This window comes from Halichoerus grypus, chromosome 1 (genome assembly GCF_964656455.1).
Source record: "Halichoerus grypus chromosome 1, mHalGry1.hap1.1, whole genome shotgun sequence".
In the NCBI taxonomy this organism is placed as follows: Eukaryota; Metazoa; Chordata; class Mammalia; order Carnivora; family Phocidae; genus Halichoerus; species Halichoerus grypus.
In genome coordinates, this window is record NC_135712.1 from 65,662,857 (window position 1) to 65,685,380 (window position 22,524).

The 22,524-nt window shown below is 36.6% G+C and overlaps 1 protein-coding gene across 1 annotated transcript in view; it reads right to left on the bottom strand.

Moving 5' to 3' along the window:
- The window catches only part of POLQ (DNA polymerase theta), a 124,392-nt gene that overhangs the window by 49,151 nt on the left and 52,717 nt on the right, over positions 1-22,524 (bottom strand). The window contains exons 16-19 of the mRNA XM_078066510.1: positions 13,004-16,113; positions 10,243-10,386; positions 8,825-9,021; positions 471-711 (exon numbers count right to left, since the gene is read on the bottom strand). Of these exons, the coding sequence (XP_077922636.1) occupies positions 471-711; positions 8,825-9,021; positions 10,243-10,386; positions 13,004-16,113 (3,692 nt within the window). The remainder of the gene's footprint in view (positions 1-470; positions 712-8,824; positions 9,022-10,242; positions 10,387-13,003; positions 16,114-22,524) is intronic.

Below are 22,524 nucleotides of genomic sequence, written 5' to 3' on the forward strand. Positions count from 1 at the left end.
CTACTCCTCCACCATCTTTTCCCCCCTCCTCAACAGATTAGGTTTTAAGTGTGAATAAAAATCATTGGATAAAGTTCATATATAAAATTAGCAATAAATGATAAAATGCCACGAATTCTCTTCATTAGAGTCTGAGGTCTGCAAACTAGAGCCAAACCAGGGCCAGAAGCCTGTTTCTATAAATAAAGTTTTATTGGAACACTCATTTTCATATTGTCTATGGCTGCTCTTTTGCTATGATGGCGGACTTGAATATTTATGATTGAGACCACCAGGGCCACAAAGTCAAAAACACTTAATATCTGGCCTTTTACAGAATGTTTGTTGACCCCTGTCCTAGATAATCCAAAAATAGAGTTTGTGTTAGAAGTATGATAAAGAGTGATAAAGAACTGTGATAAAAAGTGGCTTAAAAACAGAACTGTCACCAGTCTGTAACAGCATGGAAATGCCGGCAAGGTTGTTTTTACCTTGAAGGTTTTCCTTCTTCAACAAAGAACTGAGTTGACTCATAGCGTTGAAGGTGAGAATCGACTCTACAGATGCTCTGTATCGCCCGGAATGTTCAGTGTTGACATTTAGCCCCAGACTCTGAATTCCTTGTCCAGTCTCTATCCCTTCCAGGAGGGGAAGCTCATGAGGAAGAAAACTGGAAACTATGCTGTGAAGAGTTGGCTCCTTAGAATCTGGATCTAGTAACCAGCACGCCACCTAAATGGGTTCAAAGACATTTGTGCACACTTAAAAGGGGAAAATGTTCATTTCTGATCTCACTCCTTTTCACTAATACTAATTCAGTGGTCTTCCCAGGAGAGAAGAAGGAAAGGATAACTGTAAATTGTACCAGGACTCATTTTTGGTACTAGTGAGAGCAGCTTTCAAAAAAGGAAAACTTACAACTTTTCCGTTACTACAACATTCCTGCTTATCTGGTTCTGAAATAGCCTTGAAATCCAAGTGCCTCTCAGATAATTAAAATCATATTTCTGAAAATGTAGATGGAATCTTCTCCACTGAGGCTGATTTGGGCTAAGCTACTATAATAAAGACAAGTTTTAGGTTTTTAAAAATTCTCTCGACATCATAATAAGTGAGACATAAATGTTTTACCATTAAAAGTTTATACCCAAAGTTTTAGAAAGCCTCCAGGCTTTCCCCTCAGGATAAGGGCCTGCCAACAGGGCCATCCAACAAATCATTTGATTGCTATTTTTAGCTCCCCTGCCAGATTGGAAGACCTGTAGTTTCTTGTGTGTGTGTGTGTGTGTGTGTGTGTGTGCGTACAGGTCTGTGATTCATCAGTCTTATATAACACCCAGTACTCATTACATCACGTGCCCTCCTTAATGTCCATCACCCAGTTACCCCATCCCCACCCCCAGCAACCCCCAGTTTATTTCCTATGATTAAGAGTCTCTTATGGTTTGTCTCCTGTAGTTTCTAACACTAGGTGATCTAGCAGACCAAAACTAAATTAGAATAAGGAAATCTAAGCCCTGTTCATAATTCTGACAATTACATGACTCAATTACTTCTTCTATAGGTTAAGAATATAGTTTGATAGGGGAGCATGATATTGTGAATTGTAATAAGAAATATAAATTTGGTCTTTGTCCCCATTTCTAGCAGAGAACTTCTAAAACCCTTGAAATTTCCTAAACTGAGAGATAAAGTCACCTTTTGTTATGTTAATGAGGTGACTTTGGGAATGCCCCAAGGTTACCTAAGGATGGGGGTTGGCTGCCCGAGGAACCAACCCTGTGATTGGAGGGTTGGAACTTTCAGTCCTGTCCCTTGACCTGCTGGGAGGTGCCTGGAGGTTGAATTGATCACCTATGACCAATGATTTAATCAGTTGTGCCTATGTAATGAAGGCTCCGTAAAAACCCAAAATGACAGGGCTTGGAGAGCTTCAAGGTTGGTGAACACAGAGGTGCTGGCAAGAGTAGTGTGCCTAGACTGAGCATGGAAGCTCCCCTCCACCTGATTAATTGAATCTGAAGGAACCTCTCATTTATAGTCAGTCGGTCAGAAATACAGGTAAGAACCTCGACTTAGAACTGGCATCAGACATCCTTGCCAGATGTCCTTGGAAGGAGGTGCTTGGACTCTCTAGTCTATATTCAGTTGGTCAGAAGCACAGGTGTTAACTTGGGCTTGATGCTGGCCTCAAAAGAGCAGGTAGTACTGTGGCACTGACCCTCCAGAGAGGTAGTGTCAGAATTGAGTTGAATTGTAGGAAACCCATCTGGTGTTTCCAGCACTGCTTGATGGTATGGGAGAAACCCTACAAACATATCAGAATTGGTCTCAGAACAATTTTACTTGGTGTCAGAGAAATGGGTCTTGCTAGAAAGGGCCTGGCTCACAGAAACATATGGCTTATAACAAGAAAGGATAAAAGGGTGGGGGATGATGACCCTTTGATCCCTGGATGGCTACCTAGTGACCCATGTATGAAACTGTAGCTACACTACAGTTACTAAGGGTAAAAGTCACTAATGCAATTTAGAAATGGCAGACCTAACTCCTGAGGAGTTGGCTCATTGGATATATAAGTAAATGAAAAACAGTAAGCACACTAAACATACAATCTCTTGGTTACTGTTATCTGTGATAGCTAAATAAAAGTAAAGGAAAATGTTGGGTCTGGCTTTGATGGTAAACCAAACTCAGATTTGAGTCGGTCTGAGCTTTAGCCACTAGCCTCAAAGTCAACAGTGCAGGGGCAACACAAAGCACCCCTAAGACCTCTGGTCACCAATAAGGTAATCAGTGTAGGAGCGCAATACCTAGAAACTATCAAAACCAGGGGGTATAGTGTGAAAGAGTTGTTTCATTTTGTGGATCAGTATCATCAGCTTCTTGTGGAACCTTAACTAAAATGGATTATGAGAGTGATTTAGGAGGAGTGTTTGGTTTGGGATGCTGCAGGATGGAAGAGCAGAGGGTTGATGTAGGACCCAGAGCTCACCACGGTACAATCAAAATTGAGTGTATGTGATCCAGACACACGGGAGGTTATTCCTATGGGAAGAGCTAGCCTGGTGCACTGGATAAAAGCCATTATAATGTCTGTTTAGCCTGAGAGGGGGACTGTCCCTCTTCTCTTATAAATGCCAAGTGGAACACCCTAGATGAAACAGCTGATATTCTTCATATGCAAGCCATATGGGATTGCTTTATGATAACTGGGATATTTATCTGCTGAAATCTAACCACTACTCAGGTCATAGTAAATGCTGTGGTTTAAGGTGGCCCCTTTCACACAGGTACCCCATATAACCCTACTGTTGCAAAACTGAGGGACAGTTTGGAAAGCCTCATCAAATTTGCCTTCTCAGCTTCCTCTCATAGGTCTTAGAGATGGTAATAAAAACACTAGGTTTATTGACAAGAGAATGGGAAGAGGCAGGGGGAGGTCAAGAGACTTCCCAACAAGGTGGAAATTTTTAAAAGGTTAAGGAATAAGGTGAATATGAAGCAAATATTCAAGAGAAATAACAACAAGAGAAAGAGGAAACAGAAAGGGAAGAGTCTCAGGACTCACCTGAGCAGGATGGAAATTTTTAGATGGTTAGTAAGAAATGTGATGAATAAAATGGGTGTTGATGGATTAAAAAAAATTTTTAATAAAGCATCAGCAAAGGGTGGGTGGGTCAAAGCAACCCCCATTAAAGGGCCCCAAACAAGACTGCTCTATTTACCATAATATGGAGAAATTTAAAAAGCTCAAAGACGTAAGTTACAATGAGAAACCTGACCAGCAATCAGTGGTTAGGCAGATTAATCAAGTTAAAGACTGATAAAAGGGCTGGGGTCCCTTCACTCAACCCCTCCCTGGGGACCCAAAAAGCCTTTCAGACAAGAGTAGGTAAAACTGTCAGGGGGTGGAAAAGAGAAGTTTCCTGGACTCCTGGAAGAGAGAGATCTAGGAACAGTGGTACTAAAACCCATTGGTAAAGCCCTGACTTGGGCTACAATTAGAATAAGAGAACTGTAAAAATGTAATGGTTGATAGGATTATGTAAACTGGAATGTTAAAGCAGGTATTATGTAAAGAAGTTGTGTCTCCTTCAGGCTCCTGGGTAGCTCAGTCAGTTAAGCATCTGCCTTCAGCTCAGGTCATGATCCTGGGGTCCTGGGATGGAGCCCTGGCTCCCTGCTCAGCAGGGAGTCTGCTTCTCCCTCTCCCTCTGCCCCACAGTGTGGAATGAAGCTCAAGTGCTGATAGCGACAAATTCTTTGTGCAATAGCCCTTTGTGGAGACTGGGGCTAATGGCAAGAGCTTGTGAACACCTCCCAACACTGACAACTGGGACTTTAAACAAGAGAATTTCCATTTGAGGGTATTTATGGCCTTGCTATCTGACATTATTAATTGAAGTTATTCTTATGACTAAAGGATATAACATGATCTAAAAACCTGAAATACCCACCCAACACAGGTGATATCTAAGAAATGCTCTAATGGAGTTGGCAGTGCCCAGGAGAGTTACATAATAAAATGGAAACAGGTTATACAGGATCATGCTGCCTGGGGAACGCAAAGAAGAGATGCTCAAGAGCAGGGAGCCTCTTTTCTCTTAGGCTTGACTCTGGAATTGTGTGAGGAGCTGCTGCTGGATTCTATTGTCACTTGGACAGTACTCTATAAACAGCTCTTGACTGACTGACAAAAAGCTGCTAGGTTTGTGGATGGCAGTTCCGAAGTGAATGAACAATACCCTGTTTTGGAAAATCGTCACTCTATTCAAAGAAGATAGAAACAGATGATCTTGGTGTGCTGAATTGCATGCTGTTCTCCTAGCAGTGATGAAAGAACTGAACAGCTGGAAAAAGGCCTTATGTTTGGGTCTTCACTTGCTCATAAATAATGCCAGATAGCCTGGCCAAAATGTCAGTCAGGATGGCAATGGAGACCTGGCCTGCTAAAGGGATGCTCCTACAGGACACAGTCCTACAGAAATTTGAAGGGGTGCATTAAAGTAGGACACATTAATGCCTTTCACAAGAACTCCCTTCTAGGTTTGGAAGGTGACTAGAATTATCAAGCAGATGTCCCTGCATGCCCCTTTGAGATGATCACCTGGGCCCATGAATGAGGGGACATGGTTCGCTGTAGTAATGCAGAAACAGGCTGAATCTAGACATATTCCTCTTATACCCTCTGAGGCACAGAAGGCTAAAATGAACTATATCTGTTTACAAGAGAGTCAGAGACTGCAGATGGTTATTTGGCAGATTACCCGGTAGGAAGGCCAGGAATATAGATGGCAGGTGAGACTAATGCTAGTGGCCTTGGGGAGGTACAAATGGGTCCAGATAGGAACAGACATTGACTCTGGACCATGCTTTGCTTACCTGATTGTAGATACAAATGCTCTGACTGCTATAAAAGAACCAGAACAGAAGATACTGCACCAGTTTGGATGGCTGACCATCATTTCTTCAGACCAAAGAACACACTTTATAGCCCATAATGTTCAACAAGGGGCAAAGAGATATCCTCAGTACTAGTTTGATAGAGAATTGGAATGGGCAATTAAAACATAGGTTGTCTAAAAATAGATAAAGGCAGCAAGGGCTGGCTTATATGTCTTCATGAGTATGTGCTCCCACTCAACATGAACATGAGGGGAGCTAAAGGAGTGTCACCACTGGATATATTTCTCTGTTTGGATCTGCGGAAGTAAGGATGGGAAAGATGCTGCTATACTTTCTTCCCCACATCACCTCAACTTTTTTCCTCCTAGCTGATGCAGGGGGTCACAGGACCAGGACTACAAGTATAAGGGATGGAAATGGATGATTCCTAAGCAAGAAACTATAATCATGCCAGAAGGGGTGAAGGCACATCTTGCCCCATCAGGCCCTTTTGAATTATAACATAAAGGTTAAAAGCATAGAAGGAAAAATAGTAGCTATGGGTAAAGAAATGAATAAATGGGTTATGTAACGAGGAAAATCCAATATTAACACCTCAAAAGAAGGTCTAAGCAAGAGATGATATTGTCTCTTAGCTCAATTATGCCAGATGCCTGAAAGGGTGAAGCCATATATTGCTGACAATCCCTCTTGCTTTTGGAACCTGGTAAGATCGAATGGAAGCCTACAAACCTGGGAGACATTTTCATATGATAATGATGATGGACTGGATAGTTAATAACTGAATGGGATTCTAGTAATGTGCCAACTACTTTTGACTTTTACTATTGTTTTACTATAATAATCACGTTATAACAATCGTGTTTGAAGACCAGGGGTAGACTGTGATATTGTGACTTACAAGAAATATGTATTTGGTCCTTGTTCTCATTTCTAGCACAGAACTTCTAAAATCCTTGAAATTTGCTAAACTGAGAGACAAAATGGTGTCTTTTGTTATGTTAATGAGGTGGCCTTTGGAATGTCCCTAGGTCACCTAAGGATGGGGGATGGTTGCTAGAAGAACCAACCCTGTGATTGGAGGGTTGGAACTTTCAGTCCCACCCTCCTGGGATGGGGGAGGGGCTGGAGGTTGCACCAATGGCCAATGATTTAATCAGTCATGCTTATGTATGATGGTTCCATAAAAACCCAAAAGACAGGGGTTTGGAGAGTTTCCAGGTTGGTGAACACATGGAAATGCAGGGAGAGTGGTGTGTTTGGAGAGGGTATAGAAGCTCCACGCCCCTTCCTACATACCTCGCCCTATATATCTCTTCATCTGGCTGTTGATTCATATCCTTTAGTATCTTTTGTAAAAAAACAAAAACAAAAACAGTAATCTAAGGAATAAACTGGTTTCATGAGTTCTGTGAGCCCCTCCAGCAAGTTAACTGAACCCAAGGAGGGGGTGGTGGGAACCTTTGATTTATAGCTAGTGGGTCAGAAGCATAACAACCTGGGTAGGCAGTGTCAGAACTGAGTTGAATTGTAGGATAATCAGCTGGTACCCAGAGAATTGTTGGAGGTGTGGGGACCCCCCGCCACATTAGAAATTGGCAATCAGAAACCTTTTAGAGAATATTGAATAAGGTAATTTGATGTTAAAGTTGGCAAATGTTTCTTATGAAAGGGAGATTTTTTAAATTAATAGTTTATCTTCTTGCATCAAAAGTGTTATGACTGACAAAACCAACTATGGAATATTTCAAGTAGTTTATGCAAAAAGTGCTATAATAAATCTGAGATGGTATAGTAGTTTTATTTAATGAGAAACTCATATTACCCATATTCTCATTTTGGACTCTGGAAGATCAAAATTTTTTTGAGTTTTTTTCTTAAATTTAAATTCAATTAATTAACATATACTGTATTATTAGTCTCAGAGGTAGAGTTCAGTGATTCATCAGTTTTATATAATACCCAGTGCTCATTACATCACATGCCCTCCTTAATGTCCATCATCCAGTTACCCCATCCCCCCACCCCCCTCCCCTCCAGCAACTCTCAGTTTGTTTCCTGTGATTAAGAGTCACTTACGGTTTGTCTCCCTCTCTAATTTTGTATTGTTTTATTTTTCCCTCTCTTCCCCTATGATCCTCTGTTTTGTTTCTTAAATTCCACGTGTGAATGAGATCTTTCTCTGATTAACTTATTTGTATTTAACTTATATATAACTTATTTAATTTTTTTTTTTTAATTTTTTAAAGATTTTGTTTATTTATTTGACAGAGAGAGATACACAGCGAGAGAGAGAACACAAGTGGGGGGAGTGGGAGAGGGAGAAAGCAGGCTTCCCGCAGAGCAGGGAGCCTGATGCGGGGCTCGATCCCAGGACTCTGGGATCATGACCTGAGCCGAAGGCAGACGCTTAACGACTGAGCCACCCAGGCGCCACCTATATATAACTTATTTATACCCTCTAGTTCCATCCTCATTGTTGCAATGGCAAGATTTCATTTTTTTTTTGAAGACTGACTAGTATGGAACATCAAAATTAAGTGACAACTTTTTATATCCAGGAAAGGTCAATTTAAAAACTACATGGAATTTATCACACGTAAACCAAGCCTAGCTTGAACTACAGAAAAGGACAGTATCTTCAGTTTATCTGATACTGCCTTTGAAAATCTTTCCCCCAAAAAGCTAGAGAAACTAAGAAACCAAAATTTATCCTATTATTGATTATATTGCGAATAACAACCAAGTAATATCATATATCAATTCAAAATTAATATTCCATATGCCTCATGTATCCAGTATCAACAGGGGGAAAAATGATACCCCTTTGAGAGCTATGATATTGTAAATAAATGTCTTATGAAAATGCATTATACTGTAAAGTGTATGTTACAATAAGTTACCCTTTCCTTAATAACTCAGAATCATCATCATGAGAAGTGTATCATGCCTTGCTATTATAATAGCAAAGTTCTCAGGGGCTAGTAAGGTAATCTGTCCTATGCTAAATAGCCCTAACTACTATTCTTTTTGATGTCTAAGGTTTACACATTTTTCCTATTTTCTGCCTCTGTCTTCATGGATATTTGAAACATCCTGCTATCATATATTTAAATCTGACAGTCCTCATTTCATTTCTAATTTACTAAGAAACAGAAAACTTCAAACATAACCAAAATCAAAAATTTTTAAATCTCTGAGGAAAGGTATGAACTTTAGTGCTTCAAATTTGTGGAATCTCTGTTTTTATCTACACAGAGGTATTTGGTGCATCACATTCTGTTCTGGGTGAATGAGATTACTAGATAAAGGAGTGACTACTCTAAAAAATTTAGGCTTCGTTCTTGGAGCTAAATAAATACCAAGTCATTTAAGAATTAACACTACACATTAAAAATTTTTTTAAGTATGGTAAAAATTAAATAAGACATGAAACCTTAGGATCTTCATAACTTTGTTCCAGGGAGATCCCACAAGACAGAAGAAGAATTTTATAGCTCTGGATGAAGTCATAGATGATAACAGAACGTTCTTTATCAGATTCCTCTTGAAAGCAGGATAGAAGATACCACATTCTGTCTTTCACAGTCAGGCTTGGATCCAGAGAAGGTGGGACCAAACTGGAACTAATTTCTTTAGAAAACAAACAAACAAAAAGTCTTAAGGCAAAAATTACATGCATTCATTTGAAACAGCAATCTTTAATGAAAAGACTGAAAAGCCCAAGGGTCTAGCTCCATGGAACCAATAATTCAGCATAACCTTATTCAGGTCATGTTGGCTACATAGATGAAGTGCTTCATATTCTAAAAATTAAGGCTTGTGCTATGTAATTAATAATGCTCTATTCAATTAGGTGAAATTTTTAAATAACAAGATTTCTAAAAATAAATTTACATTTCTCAGAATAAGGAGTTAAAGACATAAAAAGTATTTTTTTTTTAAAGGTTTTCTTTATTTATTTGACAGAGAGAGACACAGTGAGAGAGGGAACACAAGCAGGAGGAGTGGGAGAAGGAGAAGCAGGCTTCCCGCCGAGCAGGGAGCCGGATGCGGGGCTCAATCCCAGGACCCTGAGATCATGACCCGAGCCGAAGGCAGACGCTTAACGACTGAGGCACCCAGGCGCCCCAAAGACATAAAAAGTATTTTGAAATGAATTTTAAATGAACTTTTTAAAAAAATTTAGTATGAACATACAATGTTAGATCTAAAAAAAACAGAAGTTCAAGTATCTATTTAACATAACACATTTTCCCTCAAAACAACTGAAAATATTTCATGCTTACTCAGGAATAGATATTATATGGCATTCTTTAAAATATTTACTTACTAATTTTGCTCCTGTCTAAAACCAATCTATCAGCTAGGTAATGTAACAACTGTAATAAGATCACAAGGTATTTCCAAATTATATCCTCTGAATTCCATACACATCTACAAAGGCTGTATGATTCAACTACTGTAGATGTTCAGCTCATCGCTGTCTCTAGATAAGTTCCAGACCCAGTCAATAACATGAAAAAAGTCTGAAAAGAAACTGCTATGATCCAATCTTCAAAAACAAACCTTCAAGGTGGCCAGGGAGTCCCTAACTGTCCACTGCCTTCAAGAAGAAAAGACAGTATCAGTAGCCATGTGATAAGTAAAGGGGAGTAAAGGTGGTGCTTAAGACATTCATTCTAGTTAATATATGAACTAATGTACACAATAGCTACTATCCTCCCAGAAAGAATTTTTAAGCCTAAAAATAAATTTTAAGTATCAGAAAATTATTCTCAACAAACAGGTCACTATCCTAATAGAGATTATATTAAAATTAAATGGTGATTAAGCCAAATAGTGATTACTTACCAGGATGCTTTTGTTCCTTCTGCAATGAAAAATAATAGGCATCTCTTCCACCCCAGCATACTGCCAGACCAACCACCAGGATGTCATCACAACCTTTAACAGGAATGCCATCATCTCTAATAGTGGTTTTCTGAGGTGAGCTAACTAAGTAAATCAAAAGTGAAATAGTTAAAAATCTCAAAATAAAGCCATTAAACTGAATGCTAAAAAAACAATGATAATAATACAAAAACTATTTTGCAAAATTTCCAGATGCCTAAAATATCATTATTTGGATGGTCATTTTTAAGTATATGTAAGATCTTTCTAGGCTTCCCATCTATTAAAATAACTGTCACTATGAAAAATTTACCAAATATACCTTAAAATAGATCTATAATAATGACTAAAATGGTTAACTAAATTTTTTTAAAGCTGCATTTTGAATTGCTATAACTCAAACAGAAATAAAGACCACTTGCACGCTACAAAAATTTTGTAGTGACTTCAGCAATTCTTAACACTAAGACATTCCAGAAAATCAAGCATCTTACTTCTTGGTAAAGAATCAGGTATGATTTTTGTATCTAGAGTCCACATTTGTTCTAAAATAAGGCATCTCCAACTTTACAGATACAAGTCAAAAACCAGTCTATCTTATTTGCAATTAGATCCCCAATATCTTGAAAATAAATGGCACATATTTGTTAAATTTAAGTGAACAATTTTATCCCTCTAACCCCTAGCACAGAGAATGTTCTCAGTTTTATGCATGTTGAATGAAAAATGGAGAGTACTAGTCAACACAAAAAGTACATAAAACTTGTCATTAACACATGTGCTCTATGACCTAAGTGTCCATTGATAGACAAATGAATAAGGAAGATGTGGTACACATATACAATTAAATGTTACGCTGCTATAAAAGGGGATGAGAACTTGCCATGTGAGACAACATGGACCTAGAGGGTATTATGCTAAGTGAAATAAATCAGACTGAGAAAAACAAATACCATATGATTTCACTTCTTATGTAAAATCTAAAACAAAACACACAAATGAATAAACAAACAAAAAGCAGAATCAGACCTATAAATACAGAGAATAAACTGACAGTTGCCAGAGGGAAGGGAAGGGTGGGGGGTTGGATAAAATGGGTGAAAGGGAGTGGGAGATAGGGGCTTCCAGTTATGGAATGAATAAGTCATGGGAATAAAAGGCACAGCATAAAGAATATGGTCAATGACACTGTAATAACAATGTATGGGGACCGATGGTAGCTATACTCACGGTGAACATAGTGTAATGTATAAACTTGTCAAATCACTATGTTGTACACCTGAAATTAATATATCATTGTGTCAACTATACTCAAATAAAAAAAATTAAAAACCAAACACATGTTCCATGAATTGAAGATCAAATACTCAAACTTTTATGAACAAATCCATTCATAAATACAGAGATTTAAGAAATCTGATCAAATCTTTGCTTTCCACAGCAGGTTGTCAAGCTGACTACAGCTATTCCCCATGATACAAAATCCTTATTGTCATGAAGTAAGACAGGAATATACATATGTGGCATTATTTAACAACAGGTTTAAGTCTCTTAAAACATGGAAGGACTCTATGAGGCTTTGGGGTCAACATTTTGGCATAAGATTCATGGACATCAGTTGGAGGTACAACTTGAGATAAGTACTGAAAAATGTAGTTAATGTACATTGTTTAAAATATAGTCGTTTTTCTATGTACTTTTGTGACTATATAAGTGAATAAGGATATTACAATTTAATAGAAAATAATTCATGAGCACTGATGATTAATAAAAACCATGATGCTATATCATTAAGATACCAGAAAAAGGCAATCTTTGTTCAAAATATATATTTTAGTTTTTACAAACTTATATTCTAATATTAATATATATAATCATATATAAATCATATATGTCATACACACACACACACACACATATATATATATATGATTTTCTTAAAGAGAAACATCATGTTTAATGGTAAATCTTAGCATACTCTAGCACCAGATATGGCCTGGAGTTGAAGAAGCAGCGACAGATAGGTGACCTCTGTGAAGCCTCATAAAATGAAAAGGATTAGGAAGGCAACAAATAGAAGAGCTCCATGGCCTGACACAGGGCAAAGTCCAGAATAGCACTCAAGAAAGAGCTGCCGTTTGAGAGATGGATTCCTGATACACCCAATGGTCAAGATGCCAAACACTGTTCCGGTGCTGGCCCCCCGAGCCGGCCGCAACTGTGGTGGCTGCAGCAGCAATAAGCTTGGCTGCTATGTCCTTGTCCTGAGAGAAAAGAACTGGTCTGGAACTCCCTTTGGACCACCTAGTGCGGGGATCTACTCTAGAAAGGCTGTTTAGGTGGGATCCGTGGCTTATGAAGAAAGAGGCAAACACACGCCTGATTAGACCACAGCTACAACAGTGGATCAGAGCCAGGTGAATGAGGAGTGCCTTGGTGGTCTGCATCAGTTCAGTAGCCCAGCTTGAGGTTTTTTCTCAGTGCTTGGCTCTCACACCCATATTCTGGAGTCACCCATCCCTTATACCAGATGGCAACTATTATTAATCTAGTTGCTCTCAACAATAGGCTGTTCTACAGGTAAACCCACATAGAAGAAACTTTAAACTCTGAATAAATTTATTACATTTCATATCCAAGACTGAGATGGCTCAGGCCCATCTCAACCCACCATTTTACATATAAACATGAGAATATGAAAAATTAAAAAAAAAATTCTTACCTTGCTTAAACCTACCACCAATAGCAGCACTTTTAGAGGATGTCAAATTACTGATCTTTTCACAAGCCAGTGAGATGGAAAATCGCTTTTTGCACTGCCACTCCTTAATGAATGTCCGAAAGAGAGTTTGGTCACTTGCTACATCAATTATGGCCAAACTTCCTGGGCTGAACGAGGCTGGAGTTAACTGCGATCCATCCTGTGATAACTGCAGTGAAAAACTTGTGTCTCTAATAGGACTGTCCTCTTTTAAACCGTTTCTACTCTCTGAAGTTAAATCTTGGTTTTTAATATTTGAAGATGAGCCAAATGAGTAACTTTCACCAAGCTGTAAAACACTATGTGTTTTCCGAAGTTTTACAGAAGATGTTCCATGAATACTTGGAAATATCAGCTTAGCAGCAGATGCTGGAATAGGTGTAGGAGGAATGAGTCCATTATCATCAACTATACAATTCTCTTTACAAGGCAAGTGAGATGAGGTTTCAGCCTGAAGGCCATTGGTCTCCAGCGCCCCAATGTTGCTTTCTACTTCAATACTAGGGGAAAATGAGATTCCCTGAACTTGATTTGGCTCCACATTTGAAATCGCTTTTTGTTTGTCATTTACCTCTGTATTTTTTCCTTTCAAACTAGACAAGTTTGTAGTGGTTAATTTTTGCTTTTCATTTTCTAGAGGACTGGACACTTTGTCTAAAATTCTCTGCAGTCCTGGACTTAAATCAAATGATGCCCCTGACCATATCAATGAATTACTTTCCCTTGTCTCAGTTAATTTGGGTTTTTGAGACCTTTCATCTTTATCTCCTCCAATTACTTCTCTTTGTGGATAATCATTACCTACAGTCACTGGATCACTTAATTCTAATTCTCTAAGAGATACTGCAGTATTCTGTTTCTCTTGGACAGGACATATTTCTACATTGTCCAAAGCTTCAACCATCTGAGCAGAATCCATTTCTGAAAATATAATAGACTCATCACTGAAACAAGAGAACTGTTGCTGATTATCTTGATTCTCATTTGTATTTGATTTTCTAATTGGGCCCTCTGGTTGCAGACACATAGAATGACTGAAATGGTTTGATGTTAGTGCAGAAGAGAGGGGTTCTTTCGCTTGTATATCAGGTGGTTGTTCTTTTACTAGGTAGTCTTCATTGAAACTGTCAAATAGTAAACTACCACTCAAATTCAAACTTGTTTCAGGAACTGGCAGACATTCTGCTTCTATACCAGTGGTAGTTCTCTTTTGAGGAACCAGAGGTATAACTGGCTTCAGAGTTTCTTGTGTTTGATAACCTTGAAGAAAACTATTTAATTGAGAGTCGGTGACAGAAAGTTCATTCCCTTTAAGGCAAGGGCCATTTTCCCTCAAGAGTATTGGGGAATGAAAAATTGAGCTTTCTGGAGTCAGGATACCAACCTCATGTGAATCAGTGCCTTGTTTCATAGTATCTACCGTCTTAAGTTCCAAATGATCTATATTTGTCACTCCTGGAGAATGTCGTTCACCAGGAAACGTAATATGAATCTCATTCTGAAAAGAGCGTACCGAACTCTGGTTGTCTAAGCTCTTCTGCATCGTCCCTGTTGCCAGGTTGGCATCCTTTGCTCCTTGTTTGGCATTTTCAGTTGCCATCTGTTGTATTATTTCCTCTGACTGAGTATCCAGGTAGAAACTATCTTCAAATTCACAAGGAACTGAACCTAAGTCAGAAACACAATTATTCTTAGTTTTGTTTGCTGCAGAAGCTTCTGTTTTTTCTTGTATTCTAGAGGTATTTAGAAAATTCTCCTGCTGGCCTCCTGATTCTCCAGTTGGGAGATGTATTCTGAGTATCTCAGCGCTACTTATATTATCTCCTGATACCTGAAAGTTATTTGATTTATTTTCCTCACCATTAAACTTCATACTTCCACACTTGATAATAACATTTGAGTCTCTATTCATATAACTACTGCCTGTCTCACAGGGCATTTGTCTCTCTACTATTTTTTTCTGTTTGGTATAAGTGTTTGTCTGTTTATCAGACTGTTTTTCTGGGCACTGGTTAATTGAGTGGGTGTCGTGTTTTACATAAACATCCTGGTTTTTTGAATCATTTTGTACCATCAGGACTGTGTTTATTTTTTCTGACTCAACAACGGCGAATCCTCTTCCATTTTCACTAACCATACTAGTAGGTTGACAAGTCACTTTTTTACTCTGGGGTCGTGTGATAAAATGTTCCACAAGAATATCATTAGTTTTTGCTCTGTTCTTTGAACTTTGTTCTCTTTGTGATAAGAAAGATGCTTTGCTATATTTTCCCTCAGCACAGGAAGATAAATTTTTAGCAAAAGGCTCTGGACTTCTAAATTCCACATTCTTCTCATCTAAGGTAAATGAGTCTCCACAATAAACAGGATTAGATATAGTCTGTTCCTGTAAATCAATTCTATACATCCCAGTGCCTTTCACAGGGCTACTGTGTCTAGATTGTTTTACACGTTTACTATGTTTCCAAGATCCAGAGGCAGTACTCATCTTTCCTGAACTGAAACTCAGAGCTGCTTTTTTTGTTTTCTCAAATAAGAGAGTCTGAACAACTTTCTTAGTGCGTGTTCTTCCCTCATTCAGAGAGGTTCTTAGCTTTTCTTTACTTATATTCAAAGAAGCCCGTTTTCTTGCTCTGGAAATGGAATGTGCCTGGCGTTCTTGATTCCCATTCTGTAACTTATCATAAAAGGAATTTGTACGCTCTCCACTTTTCTCTAAATCTTGCACAGTATTTGGTGAATGCTTAGCAGAAGAATCCCTAAACATCGAGTTACTTTTTTGCTTTGCTGTTAATCTTTTACAAGATCTTTCAGTTTGGGGTATAAATTTCTGTTCCTTTACTTCTAACTCACTGCTGGTCAGTGAGTGTGTATCAGAATTTAAAAGGGAATATGGATTCCATTGCACTCCCATTTCGACTAAGTCCTGCTGCAGAATCATTTTGGCTTCTTCCACAATAAGGGCTGCTGCTTCCCTTTCAGTTAAACCTTTTCTGCCAGTCACCCAAATAGTTCGCATATTCCGACGTTCTTCAACTGCTTCCTCTTCCTCATCCACTGCCTTTCGGGCACTATGTAAGGATGCAGGAAAAGAAATAAATAAATGCATTGATTCATTCATGCATACAGAAATATTTACTAAGCATTAATCTGATCTGTTCTAGGAACTGAAGAAATAGCACTGAACAAGAGGGAAATAAACCTGCTGTCTTAGAGCTTACATTCTAGTTGGGGAAATCAGAAAACAAGCAAATGTTAAAATGCATTCTACGTCAACTGATAAGAGTTGTGTACAAAAATGAAGCACCAGGAGGAGATGGGTGGTTCTGTAATTTTTAAATAGCATAATTAGAGAAGGCCTCACTAAGACAGATTCATCAAGCAGAAACCTTTTAAAATAGTGTCATAAAACTTTCATTAAAAACAAATCCTCCTATGTAATATGAACTCTGGACAAAATAATTGAAGGAACTGGAGAGTGACCAAAAGGAGAAACTGAAAGGGGTTAACTAAAAACTTGGATAAAAACCTGGAGTTTATTGACAGGCAGAATTTGAAAAAGAGCTCAGAATGACTGCAAGAGATATAAAACAATTGGAGAAAGTCCAGAAATGAGAGATCCAGAGAAGGAGAACCCCAAATTCTTCATATAAATTCCGCCCAAATATCTGGCTGACCTCTAATCTATGCAAGTGTGGGCAGACTCCAAGCAGCCAGTTAAAAGTCTAAACAACTGAACAGAGATTTGAGTTACTGTCCACTACAGGAAGACAAAGTTTAGAGTTTGAGTTCAGCCAAGCTGACTGATAAAATATCGATGCTCTTCAGGGCAAAATAATAGATTCTACACCCTAAAAGACCAAACATATACACAACTGAAGTACCACAAAGACAAAAAAACAGGATGAGACATAAAAATTATTAAAGAAATAATGGCCAAGAGATTTCTGTTTCCAACAAGGATGGCGTAATAGGGACTAAATTAGCCTGTCACCCAAAACAACTAAAACCAAGGCTAGACGGTACAGCTTCCATTTTGCTCTCTTGGATTACTTACTCTAGGGGAAGCTAACCATCATGGCATTTAAGGACAACAAGCAGCTCTATGAAGAAGCTCATATGAAGAACTGAGCACCAGCTTGCCAGTATGTGTGCAAGTCATCTTAAAAGCAGATCCAACTCAATCCTTCAGATAACTATAGTCCCAGCCAACAGCTTTACTAAAACTTCAAACCAGACCACCAGCAAAGGAGCTCCCAAGTTCATGATTCACAGAAACTTTGAGTTAACATATATTTACTGTTGCTTTTAAGCCATTGACTTCTTTAAAATATATTTTAAAGTTTATTTATTTTTTTAAGTAATCTCTACACCCAACATGGGGCTTGAACTCATGACCCTGAGATCAAGAACAGCATGCTCTTCTGACTGAGCCAGCCAGGTACCCCTAAGCCACTAAGTTCTTAAAGTAATTTGTCTCATATCATTAGCTAACTAATTAGCCGAGTAAAACTATCAAATGTCAAAGATATAAAAAAGAAATCTCAAGGCTTATATATTTAGAAGGACAAAAGAATTATATTCCCATTAGAATTCTTAAAAACAGCATACAAAGCAAAGAAAGAGCATTTTTCTAAAACTCAATAAAAGCATGGACCAAAAATTTATATCCAGCCAAGATGTGCCTCAAATATTAAGGTTCTAGTAAAACAGTTTTAAACATACAAGATGTGGGGAATTCTATACTATATTAGCCCTCAAGAAATCTATTAGTGGATAAGTTTCATCCGATCAAGAGATGACTAGGAGTACTTCAGCAGTAAGACCAATGGTAAGAATTTGAATAAATAAAAATAGAGATTATATTAGTTTTCCATCTCTACACCCTACAAGGATGGGGAAAAGGGTGAAAAATTAATGTACAAATGCTATATGTTGAGACAAAGTAGAAATAATGCACTTTTTAAATGGAAGGAAAAGGATAGGAAGAAAGAAAAAGAAAAGTGAGCTCAATGTCGATGACTGTTTTTCAGGCAGTACGTAGGTATTACAGGATACCATTAAAATCTTGACAAATCAGGGGCACCTGGCTGACTCAGCTGGAAAAGCATGTGACTCTTGATCTCCAGGTTGTGAGTTCGAGCCCTATGTTGGGTGTAGAGACTCCTTAAAAATAAAATCTTAAAAGAAAAAAAAAAGCTTGACAAACCAGATAATAAAAAGTACACAGGTACCCACTAGAACAAAAATATATACCTTTCTAAATTTAAAAATAAAACTCCAAAGAGTATCCTTAGGTAGAAAAAGAAACATAGTAAATATACAATACACATAATTATAAAATAATTTGAGAACTGAAACCAAACATTTTACTTAAATCAGTAAATGTGAATGGGATTAAATCATCTATTAAAAGAAAAAGATTTCAATTTGGCTCAGAAAGCAAAAGATAATTATATCTCAGTGTGGTATATAAAAAGTATATCTAAAAGGAAGTGATTCTAAATGGCTAAAACTAAAGGGATGGACAAAAAAAGGGAAGCAAGAAGAAAGCAGTGAGGGATAGTCTGCATTAAACAAAAAAGGGTAAAATTTACTGCTAAAAACAACAATCATAATAAAGACAACATTACCGATCAGTCATATGTACTATGAGTATTTACACACCAAATAACAAGCAATACTTTAATGAAGCAAAGACAAGAGATGCAAGGAGACAGAAATATATTAACAATTAGTAGACTTCAGTAAACCACTCTCATTAAAAGGCAGATGAAAGTTGAGGAGGGGAATAAGGACAAAGAAGACCTAATGAACATAACCAATGAAGTAGACGTTATGAATGTATTTCAAACATTTTACCTTTTTAATAGAGAACACATCTAGTTTGTACTGATCATGTATTAGGTCACAAAGAAAACATCAGTGAGTACCATAAAGTATATGTGTTATAAACAACACTATTAGATTGCAGTGTAATAAGACTAGAAATCATTTAACAAAATAAAAAAACAAAAAGCACTTCCACCTGGGCAAAAGAGGGAAAACATGCAAATTACATAATTTCTAACAAATAAAAACAAAATCTCTACATATAACAATCTGTGGATTATACTTAAAATACAGACCACAGGAAAATTCACAGTACTAAATTCATGGTACTACATTAAAAACACAGCATTTATCAATAAAGATATAAGTCAACAAATTTCTAGTTCAACAAAATATTTTAAAAAGTACAACAAAATAGAAAGCAGGAAGAATGAAATGTAATATTAAAAGATGAAATTAATAAGGTACATTATTTAAAAAAAAACATAGGCCTAGGGGCGCCTGGGTGGCTCAGTTGGTTAAAAAAAAACATAGGCCTAAGAAAACAAAATCCTAGATTTTTAAAGAATTTAAAAAACAGATAAACCACTAGCTAACCTGATCAAGAAAAAACATAGACATTTATAAAATAGAAAATGACAAGGGAGGAATAACTATTGAAATAGAAAAAATACTTAAAATTCCTAAGAAACTAATTTACAAATCTCTATAAAAATATATTTGAAAATCCAGATGAAATGGTAATTTCCTAGAGAAATACAGATTACTAAAATTGACCCCATTAGAGATAGAAAGCTTAGAGAAACTAATTTCTGAAAAAATAAAATAGACAAAGTGATCAAGAACTAACCCATAGAAAGGCACCATCCAAGATGGTTTCATACAGTAATCATACCAAACTTCTACCAGTTCCAAGACTCTATAAGTTACTGCAAAGCACTGAAAACAAAAAAACACTTCATAATTCTTTTTTATGAAGGAAGTCTGATACCAAAACTGATACTAAAACTTGAATAAAGATAGTGCAAAAAACACACAATGCAAGAAAACTATAGACCAATATTATTTATAAATAACAATGCAAAAGTATACTATTTTAAATATTAGCAAACGGAATCCAACATCATGTAATAAAATAACATGACCAAATTAAATTTATTATGGAACACAGGATTGATTCAATGTTAGGAAATCTATTAATATAATGAACTGTGCTAATAGATGAAATGGGAGAAAAACCCTATCAATATCTCCATAAATACTAAAAAATCCTTTGACAAAATTCAGTACCCAATCATGATAAAAGTATTCAATGAAATTTCATTTAATGGACATTTTCCTTAAAATGATAATACATACATACAAACCTACATATATACACACGTATCATAGTCCCGAAGACAGTATCCTACTAAAGTAACACCAGAGGCATTTCCACTAAGATCACAAACAAAGCAAAATGCCCACTATTACTACCATCCCTAATACTACTACATATTAGAGGTATCAGCTAATACAATTACGAGAAATCAATTAAGAAGAAGATGAACCAGGAGAGACTATGGACCCTGAGAAACAATCTGGGGGTTTCAGAGGGGAGAAGGGTGGGGAGAGGGGGAAACAGGGTGATGGTTATTGAGGAGGGCACGTGCTGTGATAAGCACTGGGCGTTATACTTAACTAATGAATCACAAAACACTACATTAAAAACTAATTATGCACTATGCAGTAGCTAACTGAACATAATAAATAAATAAATAATAAATAAATAAATAAATAAATGCGAGCATATGAATTCCTAAGGAAGAAGTAAAATAGCTATTTGCAGATGATACAACAATATACCTGGAAGAGTCTAGAGAATCAATGATACAAGTAATTCAAACAATAAAAGAATTCTGAAAATAGGATAAAAAATATACGAAAAGTCTTCGCAATACTCAAATAATAACTATGTAGAAGACATCATAGAAGAAAGCCACCAATTAAAATAACACTAAAGATTAAGTAGAAACAACTTTAACAAGAAATGTATAAAACCTGTGTGAACAAAACCTAAAACTTCTGTAAACCTATATGAGGAAATCTTTTGAAAACTCTTGAAAAATCACAAAACTAGATCATTTAAAGATGTTACCTATCCTTGGATAGGTTGACAAAACAATATAAAAATGTCAATTCTAAGTTAAGTTTCAGTCCAATCCCAATAAAATATCAACAAACACTTTAACTTTCATATGGGCAAATACACAAGAATAGCCAGAAAAATACTGAAAAACTATGTGGAAAAGTGCCCTACCAGAGATTAAAACATATATAAAGACTTTATAATTAAAAGTTTGGTACTTGCTCATGAATTGACAAAAAGAATAGTAAGTAGAATAGAAAGTCCAGAAATAGACCTAATTATTTATGGATATTTAGTATATGATAAAGATGGCATCTCAAATTACTAAGTCAAAGATAGACATTTTTTTTATAAATGGGAGCCATTGGATAAAACATGAAATTAGATCCAGACTTCACACCATACACAAAATTAAATTCTAAATGCATCAGGAATCTAAATTCAAATCTATAAATACTTGAAGGAAACATGAATGAATTCCTTTTTAACCTCAGTACAGAGAAAAGTTTTTCTAACTATAATTCAAAAGCAAAAGAAAGAAAGGAAAAAAGAAAGAAAGAAAAGAAGAGAAAGGAAGAAAGAAAGAAAAAATGATAAAAAATCAATAGAAAAATTAAAATTCTGCATGGTAAAAACAAGGCAATAAAAGCCAAAAAAAATTCATAAATTTTGAGAAAATATTTGCAACATACATATAAAATAAACAGCTAAATACGCTAATCAATTTTGAAAAGATTCTTTAAAAGGAGAGGGAAAAGACCAAACCCAGTAGAAACATAAAGAAAAGACATAACCAGATAATTCACAAAGATACAAAAAAAAAAAAAAAAATCCAGAAACATACGAAAACATCTCTACCATCACTCACAATTGGAGAAATGCACACTTAAACCATTGTGAGATACAATTTCTCATCTATCAGAGTGGTAAAATGAAAACCTCTAACAATGGATTCTATTGGCAAGGCTGTGGGGTAATAGGTTAGTGAGAATGTAACCTGCATGGCAATCTGGAATCTAATAAAGTGACACAAGCACTTAACTTTTGAAATCCCATGTCCAGGAATTTACTCTGAAGAAACATTACCAACAATATGAAAATACATATGCACAGGTAATTCATTGTGAATTGTTAATGGCAAACTGAGAAAAGCAAAATGCTAACTGGGTTTTCTGGTTCTTAAGTACCAAGTACTGAAAGGAAAGGGTGGCCAGGTGCCAGATACCAGTTTCCATTCAGAAATTTAACATTAATACAATGCTATATCTAATCTGCACGCATTATTCAAATTTCACCAATTGTTCCACTTATGTCCTTTTTCTAATCCAATCTAGAATAAGGTGGTGCATCTAGTTGTCATGTCTCTTTATCTTCCTGTAATTAGAAACAGTTCCTCACCTCAGTCTTTGTTTTTCATGACTTTGATATTTTTGAAGAGTACTAGCCAATTATTTTGTACAATGTCTCCCAATTTAGGTTTGTCTGATGTTTCCTTATAATTAAATTTATTTTAGACATTTTT